Below are 17,344 nucleotides of genomic sequence, written 5' to 3' on the forward strand. Positions count from 1 at the left end.
TGAAGTAGAAAAAAAACGATGAAGATATTCTTTACTAATGTTTGTACGAAGAAATCAGAAATCAACAATTGTGAAAACAAATAATCATTATTGATGAATACGATTCAATATAATCGATATAATGTTTATAATCCATATAGTAATAATCAGAATTATTTATATGTTGAAAATAATTTAGATAATTATTATTATCATTATCCATCATCATCATTATTATTGAATAATAATAATACATATGATTATCCATCATTTATACAAACATCAACATCATCAAATCATCGAAAAACATTAACAAATAATATGGCTGTTATTTCGGAAATTGAAGAACATGAAAATAAAATTGTAAATGAATTTTGTATGCTATTGGAAAAATCTAGACAATTATTTAATGGTTTAAGGTAAGTGATTAATCGTTAAATCAATCAGATATTCTTATGGATTGTATTTTACACACACACACACACACACACACAGAGATTTACCACCATATGGTCATAAACAATGGCAACCATATTTTGGACGAACATTTGATGTTTATACAAAACTTTGGAAATTTCAACAACAACATCGTCAGATTTTAGATTCAAAATATGGTTTGAAACGTTGGCAAATTGGTGAGATTGCATCGAAAATTGGTCAACTTTATTATCATTATTAGTAAGTTGTTTGTTTTTTGTTTGTGTAAAATGATTATTATTAATTTTCAATTTTTTTTAGTTTACGAACAAGCGAAACAAATTATCTAACCGAAGCATTTTCATTTTATTCAGCAATTCGTGCACGTGGTTATTATAGTAAAGCAAGTAAAGAAGAACGTGCCGAATTAATGGTAAAAAAATTACGATATTATGCAAGATTTATTGTTGTTTGTTTATTGTTGAAAAAAATGAAATTAGTTCGTGATTTGGTTCGAGTAAGTTTTTGTTTTGCTTTTTGTTCAAAAAAAAAATTCATTCATTTTTTTCATTCGAACACAAAATCAGGAACTAGAAAAACAGATTGATGATTATACCATTACATATGATCCAGAAGATCAACTTGAATGGAAATTAGTTTTGGATGAAATACGTTCGTTTATCGAGGCTGATAATGTACTTGCTGTAATCAGTATGAATAAAATGCCATTAATACTTTCACATCGAATGACTCCATTGAATGTACCGCCCATGGAAAAAGTTATGCCCAGTCATTTAGTTTTACAAGAAATATTAATCGTTGGTAATTGTTCTGATCAGGTATTATTCATTATTATTATCGATAATCATCATAAACATATTATTATTTCATTTTTTGGTCCCCTTTGATTCAAGGTTAAATTCAGTGAATTAACATTGGATATGTTTCGTATGTTACAAGCATTAGAACGTGAACCACAAGAAGATGTCAATCAAATGCTCAATGATCAATCACCGGCACCTGGACGAATACCGAATGAAAATGGAATGGATTATCGACAATTTCGTCGTGAAAATCCACATAAATATCTATTATTTAAGCCAACATTTAGTCAATTTTTATTATTTTTATCTTCCGGTTTTAAAGAATTACCTGCCAATGGTGTTTTGTTGATTTATCTTTCAGCCGATGGTTGTTTTATTAATTCTAAACAACCTGAAGATAGTAAGTTTTGTTATAATGTTATTGTTGATTTTTTTTAATGATGACTCTTTTTCACTGATGTAGTTGGTTATGATTTTGGTGGTGTTATCACTAATACTAAATTACGAGATAATATGGATCCGAATATTTCGAAACAACGAACCAGTAGTTCAATGGTAAAAGAGATACATTGTCTATATCCGGGTGATTTATATCCATTCGGTAGACGGCCATTATTCATAATTGTTGATAGCGATAATAGTTCAGCATTTCAACATATACCAAGATATTTTGGTCAACCATTAGTGATATTGATGTCGCCGGAAGAATATCCGGCACCATTTCATGATCAACAATGTAAAGGTTCATTGTTTACATTGTTTCTTCATTGTCCAATAACTGCCATTTGTTTCATTTCGAACATAATTACCTTACCGATAATATTATGGGAGAAAACACAACAAATTATTGATAGATTTTTTGCTGAAGCTGGAAGATTATTAGTACGTTCACGATTAACTGATATGGCTTATATTCAATTCTATAGTGATGATTTTCTTCGGCTACAAATATTACGATTCATATTTTGTTGTGTTGTTCTTCGTATGCATCGACTTTTTCGGGTAAATCATGAAATATTAATAATGACATAATTTTCATACATTTCTTTTTATCACACACAAACAAACACACATATAGGTTCGACGAACATACATTCCTAAATCACATCCACCAATTCCAGATAATGATATTATTGATGCACCAAGTTTACGACGATTAATACTTGAAACATCGGTTTTGTTGGATATACGTTCATTATTCACTGATAATGATGATGAATGAAATTCATTCGAATTGTCTGTCTTTCTATTTTTATTGTCTTCATATACGTTTGTTTGATTTTCTTTTTGAAGATTTTCAAGAATTCAAACTTGAAATGTTTTCGTCGATTGTATTTTATCGATGAATCGCGGGTTATGGATGTTTGAATTATATCATTGGCTATATTTGAAGAAAATACTTTTTCTTTATTATAGAAAGCAAGAAAGAAACAAACAAAAAAAAAACGATCAATTTCGTTTTCATTTCATCGTGAAACAAAATCAAATGGTCCAATCAAACATTGTTGAATCAAAATCGAATGATATTCATGTTTGTATGTGTGTGTGTTTGCTGATCAATAATAGTATTATCAGAATCAAAAGTTAAAAATTTAACAAAATTAATCATCACTTAATCATCATCATCATCATACAGCACAGAATTTAATTTTCTATAGTGGTCAATATCTACTACATTAGTCAATAATTTAGCCATGTTGTTGTTTGTTTTTTTTATTCTGTTGTTCACATCCATAATACTGATCATTATCATCATCCATCAAGGAAAATAGTTTTATCGATCAAAAAACAAAACAATATTCTGAAAATACCCATTATCTAATTCAATGATTTTTAATTTTGTGTGCCTCCTTCAATTCTTTCACTTCACCCTAAAAATATTAACCTATGAAAACCACCAGCAACCATCATAAATTTTCAGTTTTTTCCCCCCGTTGAATGTTTTTCTCATGATTATTGATGACAAAAAAAGATGAACTGAATATTTTCTCCAAAATTTCTAGTATTATCTGTCCAAAAAAAAAATGAAAATGTTTGAAATTTTAGTTTGAAAAAAATGAAATAAAATTATTTTTGCAATCAACGATTCTCTATACACAATTATTTTATTTTCATTTTCAATAAGAATTATTGTTGCTTATCATTAGCAGCAGCAGTAGTGGTGGCTGATGATTTATTACCGTCGAAGAAAGAACCGAAATCGGGCAGATGAATATTTTTCATCAAATCAGGACCTTTATTGATATTTTTTGGTAGAAAATTAAAAAAAAAATAATAAAAAATTAATCAATCATAAATGCTTTGGGTTAAAACAAGTGGTGAACAAATTGTTAGTTGTTGTTCATCTTGCATCATCATACCTCCATAATCATTGTATGTTTCGGAAATTTTACGTTTAGCTAATTCAAAACTAACTTCAACATAATCACGAGCCATTTTAGGTTCACAAATTGCGGCTGCTGTACCGGCTGCTATCGTTGCCATTAATGTTCGACGAAAAAAACCACGACGTCCTAAAAGATAACCAACAAATGCAGCCGATGTTATGAATGTAGCACGTGCGGCTGCATTTCGATCATCACGAACTGTTTCGATTAAATCTGAATAACAAGCAAATTACAATTGTACCCATTAAAGTATAAGAAAAGTTTTCAAAACATACCATAAGTATGTGCTTTTGAAGTGGCCAAAATTTCACCAAAACGTTTAAATGAATCACCAAATTGTGGACCAACAAAAGATTCAATTTCTTTTCTTAAATCACTTATATATGGTTCGATAATATTTGCTGATTCTTGTCTTGTTGTTGATGCTTGTTTATTTTTACAACAAGATGTATAAATTGGTAGCTTTTTTTTCATTATTCAACCAAGGAGAGAATCATTAACGCAAATCACTTATACTAATTCATCAATACTTACTTCTGTAATTTTAATTTTTCGATTTGGATTGACGGAATCCATGGTCGTGAAAAATGTTAACACCGAGGTTTTTCTAATCGCGATTCGAATGAAGAAAAAAAAATATCACCCAATGTCAATAACTTGCCCTACACAGACAACGTGTAATTTAATTTTCAAACTTTTATTTCAAATTTTTCAAAATTCATTTTTCCCAGAATAATCTCTCAAAACAACAAAACAAAAAGCAAAAAATTCAGAAAAAATTTATTCAATTTTCAAACTGTTTAAATTTGTTTGTTTGTTCTGTCATTTTTTCCCTATCGTTTTGTTTTTTTTTCTGTGTAAAGAATGTGTTTTCGATCCAATGATTTAATTTTTTGCAAATAGTTTCCTATCCAGTTTTTTCCTTAATAGCTTTTACAAATCATCATTTAAATCACGTTTAACTTTACTAAAATCAAAATCTTCACCGGTACCACGACGAAATATATCCAATACATCTGAACAAGTTGTCTCAAAATGTGATGTAGCATCGAATGATGTTGAAATAAAAACTTGATTATCTTTACCATCATCTTTTGGTTTATAAAGATCGCTTACAGTTACAAATCTATTTTAATGGAAAAAGACAAATATTCAGTTAATATTTTTTTTCGGTAAAAAATTATCATTTATAAATTTACTTTTGTTTGATTGGTCCCAATAATGTTAAGCCGGGTAGAATTTCTGCTTCTGGATTATCAGTTTCAACAGTAGTACTGACTAAAGCAATAAACCAATTTTTAGATGCCACTTGATGTGTATATGATACCATGGAAATGTAAATATCTATCATATTTGATGATTAAATAATTAGTGATTTTTATTCATATCACAAGATTTCCGGATATATGATTTACCTGATTTACGGCCAACTTGTTTTTGTGGAATGATAATCTGACATGAAAGTGCATTATTTGTATTTGGAATCGGATGATTCATCAAACATATACAACGAATAACTTGTCCAACTTTTTCCACACGATCAAGAACATATGATGGATCACAATAAACTTGTTTACATTTTACTGTTTCGGTACCGGATCGAACACCAACAACACGGCCATTTTCAAATACCAATTCATCAACCGGTTTATCCAACATATAAGTACCACCATAGATAGCACTAAGTCTTGCAAATCCTTGTGGTAATTCACCTAAACCATACATTGGATAAAGATATGGACTTTTACCATACATCGATAATGAATCGCTATACAATCGAACACGATTGATTAAATCCAGACAAGGTTCTTGTAGATAACTGTTTGTAAATGTTTTAAATCGAAAATAAATATTAAGTAAAAAAAATGTTGAAATTTTGTTTTTTAAAAAACATACTCATCATCACGATACAATGCCAATGCATGACCAGTAAAATCGGCTGTATCTTTTTCCAATTTATAATATTGATACAATTCAGCTCCGGTTGTTTTATTTGGATCAATATTACAATATGTTTTCGGTTCATTAATATTGAAATTTTGGACGAATATCAAAAAGCTACGGAAACGACGTTTCTCGAACATACCCATCAAACCTATATTAGTGATGAAAATGAATTTAAAAAAAATTCAAATAACATTTTCGAAGATGATGACTTCTTACTTGATGATAATGCTTCTCTTTCATCAGCTGGTACTTTATAAATTTTTCCACCTTTATAAACATAACTACCTTCGATTGATTTAAATTCAAGGTAACGAGTTACACCAGTATGAAGTAAAAGTTTAACTAATTGTCCTGTTGTGTAAATGAGAAAAAAACACCATATGAAAATTTGAGACAAAACATTTAATCTTTAAGATTTTACCATTAGCCATTAAAAATTTTGGAATAAGATCAACATTCCAATCTCTTGAACGACCATATTCTTCAATAGCCATTTGTGTTGGATCAAAATTAAATCTAGTAAATAAATCTTCTAATGGTGTTATTGATGCACTTTCACCACCATAATATTTATTACGATCAATATGTAAAACTTTTTTACCCGATACTGATAACATACCGGATAGGATACATTCCTAGTGTTAAAATAGAATCGAATTGAATAAGATTTCATCAGAAACAAAAAAGAAGCCAAAACAAACAAACCTTTAAACCGGTACCCAATACGATAGCATCATATTCTTCATCCATATTCAAAACAAATTTGGTTATTTTTCTTTAAAAAACAAATTGCTTTCTCAGTAAACTACCAACAAAAACAAACAAATGATCAAAACTTGATGTGGTGGGATTGAAGATAATCTTTAATTTTTAAAATCAATATTTTTTTTCGAAATCAAAAATTGACAAGTTGTTGACGTGAATTTTTTCTTCACAAAATAAATGAAAAAATGAATCTGGCTTGTTGTTTGTTTGACAATAATATTGTCCACATACACACACACAGACAGTAAAAGAGAGAGAGAGTGGGAGTAAAGGTAGAGGACTATTTTGATGATGAATGATAATGATGATAATCAGGAGAAAAAAGAAAAAAAGAAAAAAAGAAAGCCCAACCACATTCATACAACAACGACCACCAGTGTCGGCGACATCTCTTCAGAAAGAAAAAATATATATTTTACTCCAATGAAGTACACACAGTAGCGCCACCTGAGCTCGATACTCCCATATTCGAAGCCATTCGAGAAATCGAATACAGTGGTTGTCAATGATTTTGCTTTTCAAAACTTTTTTGATTTTGAATCTATGTTTGAGAATCAATTGAAAATTAAGGGTTTTGCAGATGCAGAAAACCGGCAGTCAATAATAATGAGAAGCGGGTGAGTGATTCCATCGAAAAACGGCGGCGGCCACCCATTCTATTCAATATTGCAAAGTCCAGTGCTTTCCAAATGATTGTTGGCAAGGTTACATGGCTGCTTCTGCTTTGGGTGTTTGCCTGCCTGCTATATTTCAGTTGAAGGTCATCATCATTATTCTGGATATCATCCTCCTCTTTTTCTTCAACGAATGGATGGATTTCTTTTTGCAAAAAAAAAAAGAAAAAAGAATTATGTAATGGAATGGATGGAAAAAAAGAAGAAAAAAAAATTTTTGATAAGAATGAAAAGAAAAAAAAAGGAAAAATAATAATAATTTTTCGATTACATCCTTTATGAACAGGACACATTTTGAGTCTTTTCATTGTTGTTTGATGTTTTTTTTTCCCTCCACAATTGTCAATTCGATTCAAAAAAAAAAGTTTTTGTTTTTTCAAATCAAATCTTGGATTGTGTTTTCATTCCTCAGATTTTGTTTTTTGTTCGAATTTTCATTCGCAAAAAAAACAATCATGCCTCGTGGACGACCGAGGACAAGAGTTTATAATGATGTTGAACGTAGCCGTGATGGTACTGGTGAACCAATGGATACATCAAGCTATCATTCGGATGTAAGTTATTCGGAAAATCTTACCGATTATGTCCCGGATGCATCAACTATCAATGATGATTCTAATGATACATATGATGAAGATTATCGTAATACACGTAAACCACGTGGTAGACCTCGTGGACGACCAAGAGGTAGGCCATCAAGTGGTGGTGGTGGTGGTGGTCGTCAATCAATTAATCGTCAAGATTTAGATCAATTAAATCAAAGTCGACCAACGTTAGAAGAAACTGATAGTCTTTATGAAACAGTACGACAAGGACGTTCAGTTCTTCAATCAGTTGTTGATGAATGGATTGAAATCTATCGTCAAGATCGTGAAAATGGTATCATACATTTGATGCAATTTTTTATTCGATCATCTGGTTGTAAAGGTAAAATTACAACACAAATGCGTCAAGTATATGATAATGCACAAATAATTCGTGCTTTGGTTGATGAATTTGATGAAGAATCGGGTGATTATCCATTGATTATGAATGGACCACAATGGAAAAAATTTCGTTCAAATTTTTGTGAATTTATTCATACATTAATCCGACAATGTCAATATTCGATAATTTATGATCAATTTTTAATGGAAAATCTAATTTCCCTATTGATCGGATTATCCGATTCACAAGTTCGTGCATTTCGTCATACAGCAACATTAGGTTCAATGAAATTGATGACAGCTTTGGTTGATGTTGCACTTACATTAAGTATTAATCTGGATAATACACAACGACAATATGATGCTGAACGACAAAAAAATGCCAATATGAATAAACGTTCAAGTGAACGTTTAGATATGTTAATGACAAAACGTAAAGAATTAGATGATAATAATGAAGATATTAAAACAATGTTGGGTTATTTATTTAAATCAATATTTGTTCATCGTTATCGAGATACATTCCCTGAAATACGTTCAATTTGTATGTATGAAATTGGTATTTGGATGAAACGTTTACCCGGAATATTTTTGGATGATTCTTATCTAAAATATGTTGGTTGGACATTACATGATAAAGTTGGTGATGTACGTTTAAAATGTCTGAATTCTCTGTTACCATTATATGAAAGTGAAGAAATATCGAAAAAAATGGAATTATTTACAAATAAATTTAAAGATCGTATTGTATCAATGACATTGGATAAAGAACCAGAAGTTGCTGTTATGGCTGTAAAATTAGCTATTAATATACATAAACATCATCCAGATGTACTGAGCGATAAAGATTGTGAACATGTTTATGAATTAGTTTATGCAACAAATCGTTCAGTTGCACAAGCTGCTGGTGAATTTCTTAATGAAAGATTATTTCAGGTGGATGAAAATGCAACAATAAATTTACGTACAAGAAGAGGTAAAAAACGTTCCATACATACATTATTGATCAGAGATCTTATACAATTTTATATTGAAAGTGAATTACATGAACATGGTGCATATTTGGTTGATAGTTTGATTGAAAGTCATCCAATGATGAAAGATTGGGAATGTATGACTGATTTATTGATTGAAGAACCGGGACCAGAAGAAGAAGCATTGGATGATCGACAAGAAACATCATTAATTGAAATAATGGTATGTGCTATTAAACAAGCATCAACTTGTGATTCACCTGTTGGTCGTGGACCACAACGAAAGCAACTGACTTCGAAAGAACAGAAAACATTACAAGAAGATCGTATGAAAATTTCCGAACATTTTATTCAAGTATTACCAATGTTATTGAATAAATATAAAACTGATCCGGAAAAAGTTTCAAATCTATTAACTATACCACAATATCTGGATTTGAATGTATTTTCTAAACAAAAAGATCAATTGGAAAATCTTTTACGTTTAATCAATGAAATTGTTGATATACATTCGGATAAAGAAGTATTGGAAGTTTCAGCCAAAACATTTGAATATCTTTATGATGAAAATTTTTCATTCAGTAAAAATGTTAATATTTATAAAGGAACATTAATCGATACGATTTGTTCAAAATATAAAGATGCTATTGAACGTTATAATCAAAATCCATCAGGTGATGAAGAAAAATTAATGGTAAATCTTCAATTGAAAAAAATATCCGTTCTTTATGCTTGCCATGATTTGACTAGTTGGAATCTGTGGGATGATATTTTTGAACGTTGGATTAAAACAGCTAATCATGAAGGTGAATATATACCAATAATGGCTGTAAAATTTTCCATTATATCATGTCATATGAGTTTGGTATGGGAATTACATCACCTGTCACAATCCCGACAACAAGTTGATCGTGCATTAATTGTTAAAAATAAATTGAATAATTTTATGCATGAAATACGTTCATTATTGAATCATAATAGTTTGGATTTGGAAGAAGAGGTAAGAAGTCTTTTTGATTTTTGAATTTTGATTTTTGATTTTCATTGATTTTTTTGTTTGTGAAAAATTCTTAGGCTTACATTTCAATATGCGACCTATTAATAATATTTAGCCGTCATTTGGAACAAGAATCACCAGCAACGGCACATTTGGTTTATAAACCAGATGTATTAATTATAAAACAATTGGAAAATTTTATTGCAACCAGAGTTTTCGTTGATAATGATGATGGTAAATTACTTTAAATCTTGTTTTTTTTAAAACTTTAACTTTGTTTCATTGAACACACAGAATCATCAGTAAATTCAAGAAAATCAAATATCGAAATATTACATAAACGTCGTCATTTTTTAGCTGGTTATTGTAAATTAATTGTTTATAATGTTATACCTATAAAACATGCTGCATGTGTTATTAAACATTATGTCAAGGTAAATTGTTGATTTTGATTTTGGCAATGAAAAAATCATGTGATTTTCAATTGATTAATCTGGATTTTTCATTATCTTTAAATTTGTTTTTTTTTCTAGTTTTACAATGATTATGGCGATATAATTAAACATACATTGGGTAAAATACGTGAAATAAATAAAGTTTTATGCGCAAAAACAATGGCTACTGCATTGATATCAGTATTTATGGATCTACGTAATGAATGTTCAAATAATTTGAATGCATTCACAAAACAAGATGAAAATTTTCAATCACTGAAAGAATTGGCAAAAAGATTTGCATTGTCATTTGGTTTGGATAATATGAAAAATCGTGATGCTATTGCAGCATTACACCGGGAAGGTATTCATTTTACCTTTAATACGTTGGAAAATCCGGAAAATCCACTAGGGCCACCACCGAATTTACCATTTTTGGAAATTATTATTGAATTTTCAAACAAATTAATCAAAATTGATAAAAAGACAGTGTAAGTTTTCTTTGTTTTTGATTCTGTATTTTCGATTTTTAATTTTTGTTTTTTGTTTTTCTTTCATTTGATTTTAATGGAATTAGACTTTCCTATTTGGATCGTTATATAAAAACAGCATTACCCGGTGTACATAATGATGAATGGCAACCATTAATTAGTTATCGTGCTAGCTTACAACATAATGAATTTGAAGTACCATTAAATAGACAACCAGGACGACAATATAATAAAACGAAAAAACATGGACGTGATGATGATGGTAAGCAGCCAAACCAAAAAACAAAATTTTGCTTAATTTGCTTAAATTTCTTATCAAATCCTCATCCTAATCAAAACAAATTTAGGTGAAGAAATCGAAGGCGAAGATGATGAACAAGAGGATGTGGAAATGGTTGAATGAAAAAATAAAAACACCGAGCATAAAACATTGAAAAACAACCCCCATTATCCATTCATTTATTCATCACTCATTAACCCTATCATACCCCCCATATAATCATTGAATAATCTTTTTTTTCATTTTTTTTATATTTCAAAATATAATAAGAATTCATTTTAAAAAATCATCGATTAATCCAAATCAATCAAATCAATCATTTTTTATACTCATTTTTTTTAGCTAAATAAAAAAAAAAAAAGAAATTTTTTTTGTGTAAAGATGTATCAACATGTGTTTTGTTTATGAAAATCTGGAATGATTTTTATTTTTTGATTTTTGGTTCCATTATAAATATAGATTGATTTGATTTGTTTGGTTGGTGAAATTTTTTTTTCTCTGCTTGTTGGTTTTGTTTATCATTATTATTATTATTTTATTGGCAACTTTGGTGACGAATTGGTTGGATGTTTTTGTTGTTTAGCTTTGTTTATCCCATTCGAATACTTTGTATTATTTGCAATAATGCCGATCCACAAACAACAAATATAAATAAACCTAATAGCCATGGTCCAACTGGATATTTTTCATCGGTTGCCTATATTTGTGTTTGGAAATTCATGAAAGTTACGTTTTTTTCAATAAACAAATTTTTCGAACAAAAAACTTACCGTTGATTTCGGTACATTACCACGTAATACAACATTTTTCGATGCCTTTTCATTGGCCAAACGCATTCGTTGTGATTTAACCATTTTGAACGAATTGCCAACGTTTGTTAAAATCTGAAACAAAACAAAACAAAAAAAAAACAAAATCTGCCACGTGTAAAGCGGATAACGATTCGAATGTAAAGGTGGTAAAGGTATGTGATGATATAATCGCAAATTTGTTCAGGAAAAAAGAGAAGAAGTTTTAATTTTAATTTTACAACGCAAAAAAAAAAGTTGGAAATTTTTTTGGTCGCACCGTTAAAAATGGAAGGATTTTTTTGATTGCGTTACTTTTATATATACACCGAGAGAGAGAGGGAGAAAAAAAAATGCCAAAAGATTGATAACAAACGAGAGAGAAAACACAAAAAATCGACTGACTGCCAACTCGACTCTTATTACGTCGACGCCATATATATAACCATGGAACCATGGCGACATCTAGAGTTGGAAATTTTTGTTTTTTTAATTTAATTCGATTCGAATGTTTTTTTTCATCTTTAACAATTTATGCCGGCAACAAAATTTTTATTTCGAACATCAACCTAACCTCACTCAACTATAAATCATAGTCATAGGCATAGTCATCAACCTAACCTCACTCAACTATGAATCACAGTTATAGGCATAGTCATCAACCTAACCTCACTCAACTATGAATCATGATCATAGTCATCAACCTAACCTCACTCAACTATGAATCACAATCATAGTCATATTGATCAACCTAACCTAACCCAAGTATAAATCTGCTTTTATTATTTTCAGCTTATTTGTGACACGCCATCATAAAAAAAATTATACGCAACAATAAACGCAGCTAAATACCAATTTTTTTGTTTTTTTTGTTTTTTGTTTTCGGGTTACGCTGACGATTTACATTTTTTTTCATTTTGTTCAAAATTAAACAAATGAAAAAAAATGTTACCATGGTTGGTGGTAGCGGCTTTTGTTTTTTTTTTTTTTGATTTAGTGTAGTACCATTCATAAACGTCGTTACCGAATATTATTATGATGATGATGACATTCGAAATTTTTTATACCGCTGCGCCTCATACCACATCGCACACTGCACACACATTTTCAATGGGAGTGATATTTTTTTTTTTTTTTTTTTTGGTAAACGGCAAACAAAATAACGTAAAAAACTAAACAACAAATAAAAAACCAAACAACAAAACAAACAATCCTAAATCATCATCATCATTAGATTTTTTTCCGTTTGTAATCGTAATCGGTGTGTTTGTAATGTGAATCCATGCCATCCATCCATTCATTCATCTAATCTCAATAATATGAATTGAACAACAACAACAACAAAAAAGCCGCATTTTTTCCTCGTTTCTTTCGATTTTTTTATTGAATGTGCATTTCAATTTTGGCAATTTTTCATCAGCAGCAACAAAAAACAAACAAACATTGAATGTTATTCGATTGATCGAATTATTGAAAATCTCTTTGGAACAGAAAACAAAAATTGCTCAACATTCGACATTCGAATTTTTTTTTGTTGAAACAATTATAAAGGCCCGAACAACCGGATTCTTCAATTCTATTAATTTTTGTTTGTTTTATCGGGTGTTTTTCATTTCATTTTTACCAAACCACAGCAATTTACACGTTTCTCTTACTTTCTAGTCAATTTGATTGAAAAGAATTCTTTCTTTTTTTCCGGCAAATATCTCGGTTATTTTCATCACTAATTTTCATCATCAACTAACTTTCACCCGGTTCCAAATGGGAAGAAAAATCAATTCCTATTCAATTTTATTATTATCATTACTATTAATAACATATCATTCGAATAATGTTTGTTATGGACAACAACAACCAGAATCCGAAGATGATGAAACAATAATATCCAATAATATTGATAATAATAATGATCAATCATCCGAATCTGAATCCGAACAAATTGATTATGTAACACCACAAATTGATGAACAATATCTATATGAATCATTTGATAATCAAGAATTATTTCAACAACGTTGGCATAAATCTGTTGCACATAAAGCCGATTCATCTGATCTTAAATATGATGGTGAATGGGACCTAGTACGTACACAGGATCTACTTAAAGGTAAATTATTTTTAATTCGAAATATTTTTTTTCCTACTTCGAAGTTTTGATATTTGCGTTGTATATTGAGTAGATGCGAACAAACAAACAAAACAAAACATGCATTTTGTTGTTGTTGAGAAGACGCTAAAAATAGTGTTTTTTGTTTTTTGTTTTGGCTTTGTTCCCGCAATTATCAGCCATTACATGATTTTAATGACGTGTTTTTTATTTCTTTTATTTTTTTCATTAAATTCAATAGATGATTTAGCCCTTATAACGAAAAGTAAGACTCGACATCATGCATATTCGGTAAAATTGGATAAAATTTATAAATTCAATTCGAAACCATTCATTTTACAATATGAAGCTCAATTTCGTAATGGACAAGAATGTGGTGGTGCTTATATAAAATTATTGGCTGCACCATCCGGTAATTTAGAAGATTTAAATGATAAAACAAGATATTCAATAATGTTTGGTCCGGATAAATGTGGTAATGATATGAAATTACATTTTATTTTTAATCATATAAATCCACGTAATGGTACTATTACGGAAAAACATTGGTCAAAAGCAAATAGTGTTACTAATATGGATGAGGTTTGTTTGTATGATGATGATGATTAATGGATTTGAATCAGAATTTTCTTATCTTTTAATATTTTTCAATATTAAAAAAAAATAGGTATTCAAAGATAATCGTTGGCATCAATTTCGTTTAGAATTATATCCGGATAATACTTTTCAAGTTTCTGTTGATAAACATTATGCTCAAAAAGGTTCATTATTGGAAGATTTTAAACCACCTGTAAATCCACCAAAAACTATTGATGATCCAAATGATTCAAAACCAGAAGATTGGGATGAACGTGAAAAAATTCCGGATCCAGATGCAGGTAATTTTTATTGTTTGTTTTTCCATTGAATTTTTCATTGAATTTTTTTTTCACAGTGAAACCAGATGATTGGGATGAAAATGAACCAAGAAAAATTACCGATCCAAATGCTGTCAAACCAGATGATTGGAATGAAGATGAACCTGAAATGATATCGGATCCTGAAGCAAAAAAACCCGATGATTGGGATCAAGAAATGGATGGTGATTGGGAAGCACCATTAATACCGAATCCAAAATGTTCATCATTAGCCGGTTGTGGTAAATGGTCAGCACCATTAATCGATAATCCTAAATATAAAGGCAAATGGAAAGCACCAATGATTGCTAATCCTGCCTATAAAGGTAAATGGGTGCCTAAAAAAATACCAAATCCAGATTTTTATGAAGATCTTAATCCATTCAAAACAATGTCACCTATTGATGCTGGTAAGTTCTTTATAAAAAATTCATTTTCAAATAATATCTTTTTCTCTCCCTTACAATAGTTGCATTTGAATTATGGACAATTTCGGATAATATTGCCTTTGATAATATTTTAATTACTGATGATTTGGATATAGCCAATTATATATCATCATTAACTTATCAGATTAAAAAAGAAATAAGCGATGAAAAAACTGATAATATAATGGTAAAAGCAATGAAATATGCAAATAAAAATCCATGGATGTGGGCAGTTTATTTATTTGTAATCGGTATACCATTGGTATTATTTATTGCATTCTGTTGTGTATCACCGGTGAAAAAACCAGCTGAAACTGCTCAACAACAACAACAAGAACAGGAATATGATCCAGCATATAGTAAAAAAACTGATCAACCACAACCGGATTATGTAGATGAGGTAATCTTTTTGATTTGAAAATATTTCTAATTTTTTAAAAAATTCTGAAATTTTCGAACAACAGCCGCAAGCAACAACATCGATCAATAAAATTGATGAAGAGGAAGAGGAAGAAGACGATGACGAAGCAAATAATGATGGTGATGAACATCAACATGATGATGTCGATGATGAAGAAGAGGAAGAAGAAATTGAAGAAGATGAAGAACAAGAAGAAGATGATAATGAAGGTGATGATGAACCAGAACCTGAACCAGAAATAAAATTACGTTCATCACCACGTCAACGACGACCACGTAAAGAATGAGAATATGTGGATCCATGTGGCAAAGGAATGTTTGGTTTGGAGAAATTTTTTATTCTCCTGTTTTGGTCACACCAACTTTATATTGAAAAAAAAATACAGACATCATTTTTTTTCATATATATTTGTCAGTGGAATTGATTGATTTTTTTTCTGTTTTATTTTATCATCTTTTTCTCTCTGTATTTGTCTTTATCTTTTAGTATTTTACAATAAAAAAAATGAAATTTTTTTTAAAATTATGATTATGAAGTATGAAAAAAAAACGTTTGATTGATTGATTTGATTATGATTGATTGATCTGATCACCATCCTTGTGTTTGAAAATTTCGATTAACATTACGTTTGTTTGATTCGAATAATTTTCGTCGATATAATTCAATAATTGGCCATAATTTTTCCATTTCTTTTGAATTTGCCAAACGTATCAATCGATTATTATTATTATTATAATGACCATTTGATTGATCAGTAATCATTTTATGATTTGGTAGGATCGATGATCTACTAATATAATCGATTGATGGTGATATTTAATGATTAAAAATTTAATTTAAAAAAAAACAAATTTTATCATCATACCTTTCAATACATTCATCATTATCAGTACCATCCATATTGTTCTTTATACAAACAAATTGTTCACTAAAATGACCAATAGCCAATAGATTTAAAATGATTAATAAAAATTTGTTTCGAAACATAATCAAATATGAAATGCTTCGGTTGATTCGGTTGAGATGTGATGGTCAAAAATGATCGAATGAATTTATAAATTCGAATCAATTCGAAATAGTTTGGCTATTTATACCTTTTTTGTTATTCGGTTCCGTTCGAATGTTTGTTTTGTTTTGTTGATCGATCAACACAGACTACGGAAGTTTGTGATGACAATGTCCAAATTTTGTTTATTTTATCCACCACCATCATCAAAGAAATTAAACGAAATTTTTTGCTTATATAACATTGATCTTGAATGATTAGAATTGATGTGATGACAACGAATAATCGATTAATGGAATGTAAACAACGGCAAAGACGATCAATATCATCCGAAAGATAAACATTGATGAACAGATGTCCAAATTGTTGTTGCTATTTTAATCGAAGAAAAAAACGTTTTTTTAGATGTTTTGTTTGGTTTTCTGTCGTCTGGAATGATTGCTGACAACAAATTCAAGTCTGTTCATTCGATCATCATTAAAGATGGCTATATAATACACGATATTTGAATTCCTGGATCATCATCATTGCATTCTTGCATACGAATTTGCGCAGAAACCGATCTGAGTTCATTTTCGGTGAATATTATTCTTATTGTATATT

General features: G+C 29.6%; 7 protein-coding genes across 8 annotated transcripts; 3 read left to right on the forward strand and 4 right to left on the reverse strand.

Moving 5' to 3' along the window:
• Window positions 1–88: 88 nt before the first annotated feature.
• On the forward strand, window positions 89–3,303 carry LOC113795078 (protein SCAI). The gene is made up of 7 exons (XM_027345263.2): window positions 89–398; window positions 475–657; window positions 718–913; window positions 984–1,235; window positions 1,311–1,620; window positions 1,684–2,222; window positions 2,299–3,303. Exons 1-7 carry the CDS (start codon window positions 94–96, stop codon window positions 2,440–2,442), a joined length of 1,929 nt encoding a protein of 642 aa, XP_027201064.2. The 5' UTR covers window positions 89–93; the 3' UTR covers window positions 2,443–3,303.
• A 3-nt stretch (window positions 3,304–3,306) lies between these two features.
• LOC113795085 (uncharacterized) lies at window positions 3,307–4,264 on the reverse strand. The gene is made up of 4 exons (XM_027345271.2): window positions 4,142–4,264; window positions 3,883–4,069; window positions 3,581–3,820; window positions 3,307–3,454 (listed from the first exon to the last, which is right to left on the reverse strand). The coding sequence occupies exons 1-4, from the start codon at window positions 4,181–4,183 to the stop codon at window positions 3,348–3,350; spliced, it is 576 nt and encodes a 191-aa protein (XP_027201072.1). The 5' UTR covers window positions 4,184–4,264; the 3' UTR covers window positions 3,307–3,347.
• A 105-nt stretch (window positions 4,265–4,369) lies between these two features.
• Window positions 4,370–6,811, reverse strand: Gdi (GDP dissociation inhibitor). The gene is made up of 7 exons (XM_027345267.2): window positions 6,260–6,811; window positions 5,976–6,189; window positions 5,771–5,905; window positions 5,504–5,702; window positions 5,023–5,426; window positions 4,807–4,951; window positions 4,370–4,733 (listed from the first exon to the last, which is right to left on the reverse strand). The coding sequence occupies exons 1-7, from the start codon at window positions 6,302–6,304 to the stop codon at window positions 4,541–4,543; spliced, it is 1,335 nt and encodes a 444-aa protein (XP_027201068.1). The 5' UTR covers window positions 6,305–6,811; the 3' UTR covers window positions 4,370–4,540.
• Window positions 6,812–7,316: 505 nt separating this feature from the next.
• Window positions 7,317–11,681, forward strand: SA1 (stromal antigen). Its single transcript, XM_027345254.2, has 6 exons — window positions 7,317–9,893; window positions 9,968–10,124; window positions 10,185–10,324; window positions 10,424–10,815; window positions 10,902–11,077; window positions 11,163–11,681. Exons 1-6 carry the CDS (start codon window positions 7,449–7,451, stop codon window positions 11,216–11,218), a joined length of 3,366 nt encoding a protein of 1,121 aa, XP_027201055.2. The 5' UTR covers window positions 7,317–7,448; the 3' UTR covers window positions 11,219–11,681.
• Window positions 11,682–11,683: 2 nt separating this feature from the next.
• On the reverse strand, window positions 11,684–12,180 carry LOC142645081 (stress-associated endoplasmic reticulum protein 2). The gene is made up of 2 exons (XM_075820358.1): window positions 11,866–12,180; window positions 11,684–11,792 (listed from the first exon to the last, which is right to left on the reverse strand). Exons 1-2 carry the CDS (start codon window positions 11,947–11,949, stop codon window positions 11,685–11,687), a joined length of 192 nt encoding a protein of 63 aa, XP_075676473.1. The 5' UTR covers window positions 11,950–12,180; the 3' UTR covers window position 11,684.
• A 905-nt stretch (window positions 12,181–13,085) lies between these two features.
• Window positions 13,086–16,260, forward strand: LOC113795087 (calnexin-like). Its single transcript, XM_027345273.2, has 6 exons — window positions 13,086–13,990; window positions 14,232–14,572; window positions 14,658–14,868; window positions 14,925–15,296; window positions 15,356–15,714; window positions 15,779–16,260. Exons 1-6 carry the CDS (start codon window positions 13,645–13,647, stop codon window positions 16,019–16,021), a joined length of 1,872 nt encoding a protein of 623 aa, XP_027201074.2. The 5' UTR covers window positions 13,086–13,644; the 3' UTR covers window positions 16,022–16,260.
• On the reverse strand, window positions 16,143–17,303 carry LOC142645079 (uncharacterized). Of its 2 annotated transcripts, XM_075820355.1 has the most exons (3): window positions 16,830–17,303; window positions 16,601–16,738; window positions 16,143–16,525 (listed from the first exon to the last, which is right to left on the reverse strand). In XM_075820355.1, exons 2-3 carry the CDS (start codon window positions 16,720–16,722, stop codon window positions 16,324–16,326), a joined length of 324 nt encoding a protein of 107 aa, XP_075676470.1. In that variant the 5' UTR covers window positions 16,723–16,738; window positions 16,830–17,303; the 3' UTR covers window positions 16,143–16,323. The 2 variants fall into 2 exon arrangements, with proteins under 2 accessions (XP_075676470.1, XP_075676471.1); XM_075820356.1 differs by having other exon boundaries at window positions 16,143–16,522; window positions 16,601–17,303.
• Window positions 17,304–17,344: the final 41 nt, after the last annotated feature.

Source organism: Dermatophagoides pteronyssinus, unplaced genomic scaffold, assembly GCF_027571235.1.
Source record: "Dermatophagoides pteronyssinus isolate colony J.1.1.1.1 unplaced genomic scaffold, Derpt_VIB-CSIC_2022.12 sq0006, whole genome shotgun sequence".
Taxonomy (NCBI): Eukaryota; Metazoa; Arthropoda; class Arachnida; order Sarcoptiformes; family Pyroglyphidae; genus Dermatophagoides; species Dermatophagoides pteronyssinus.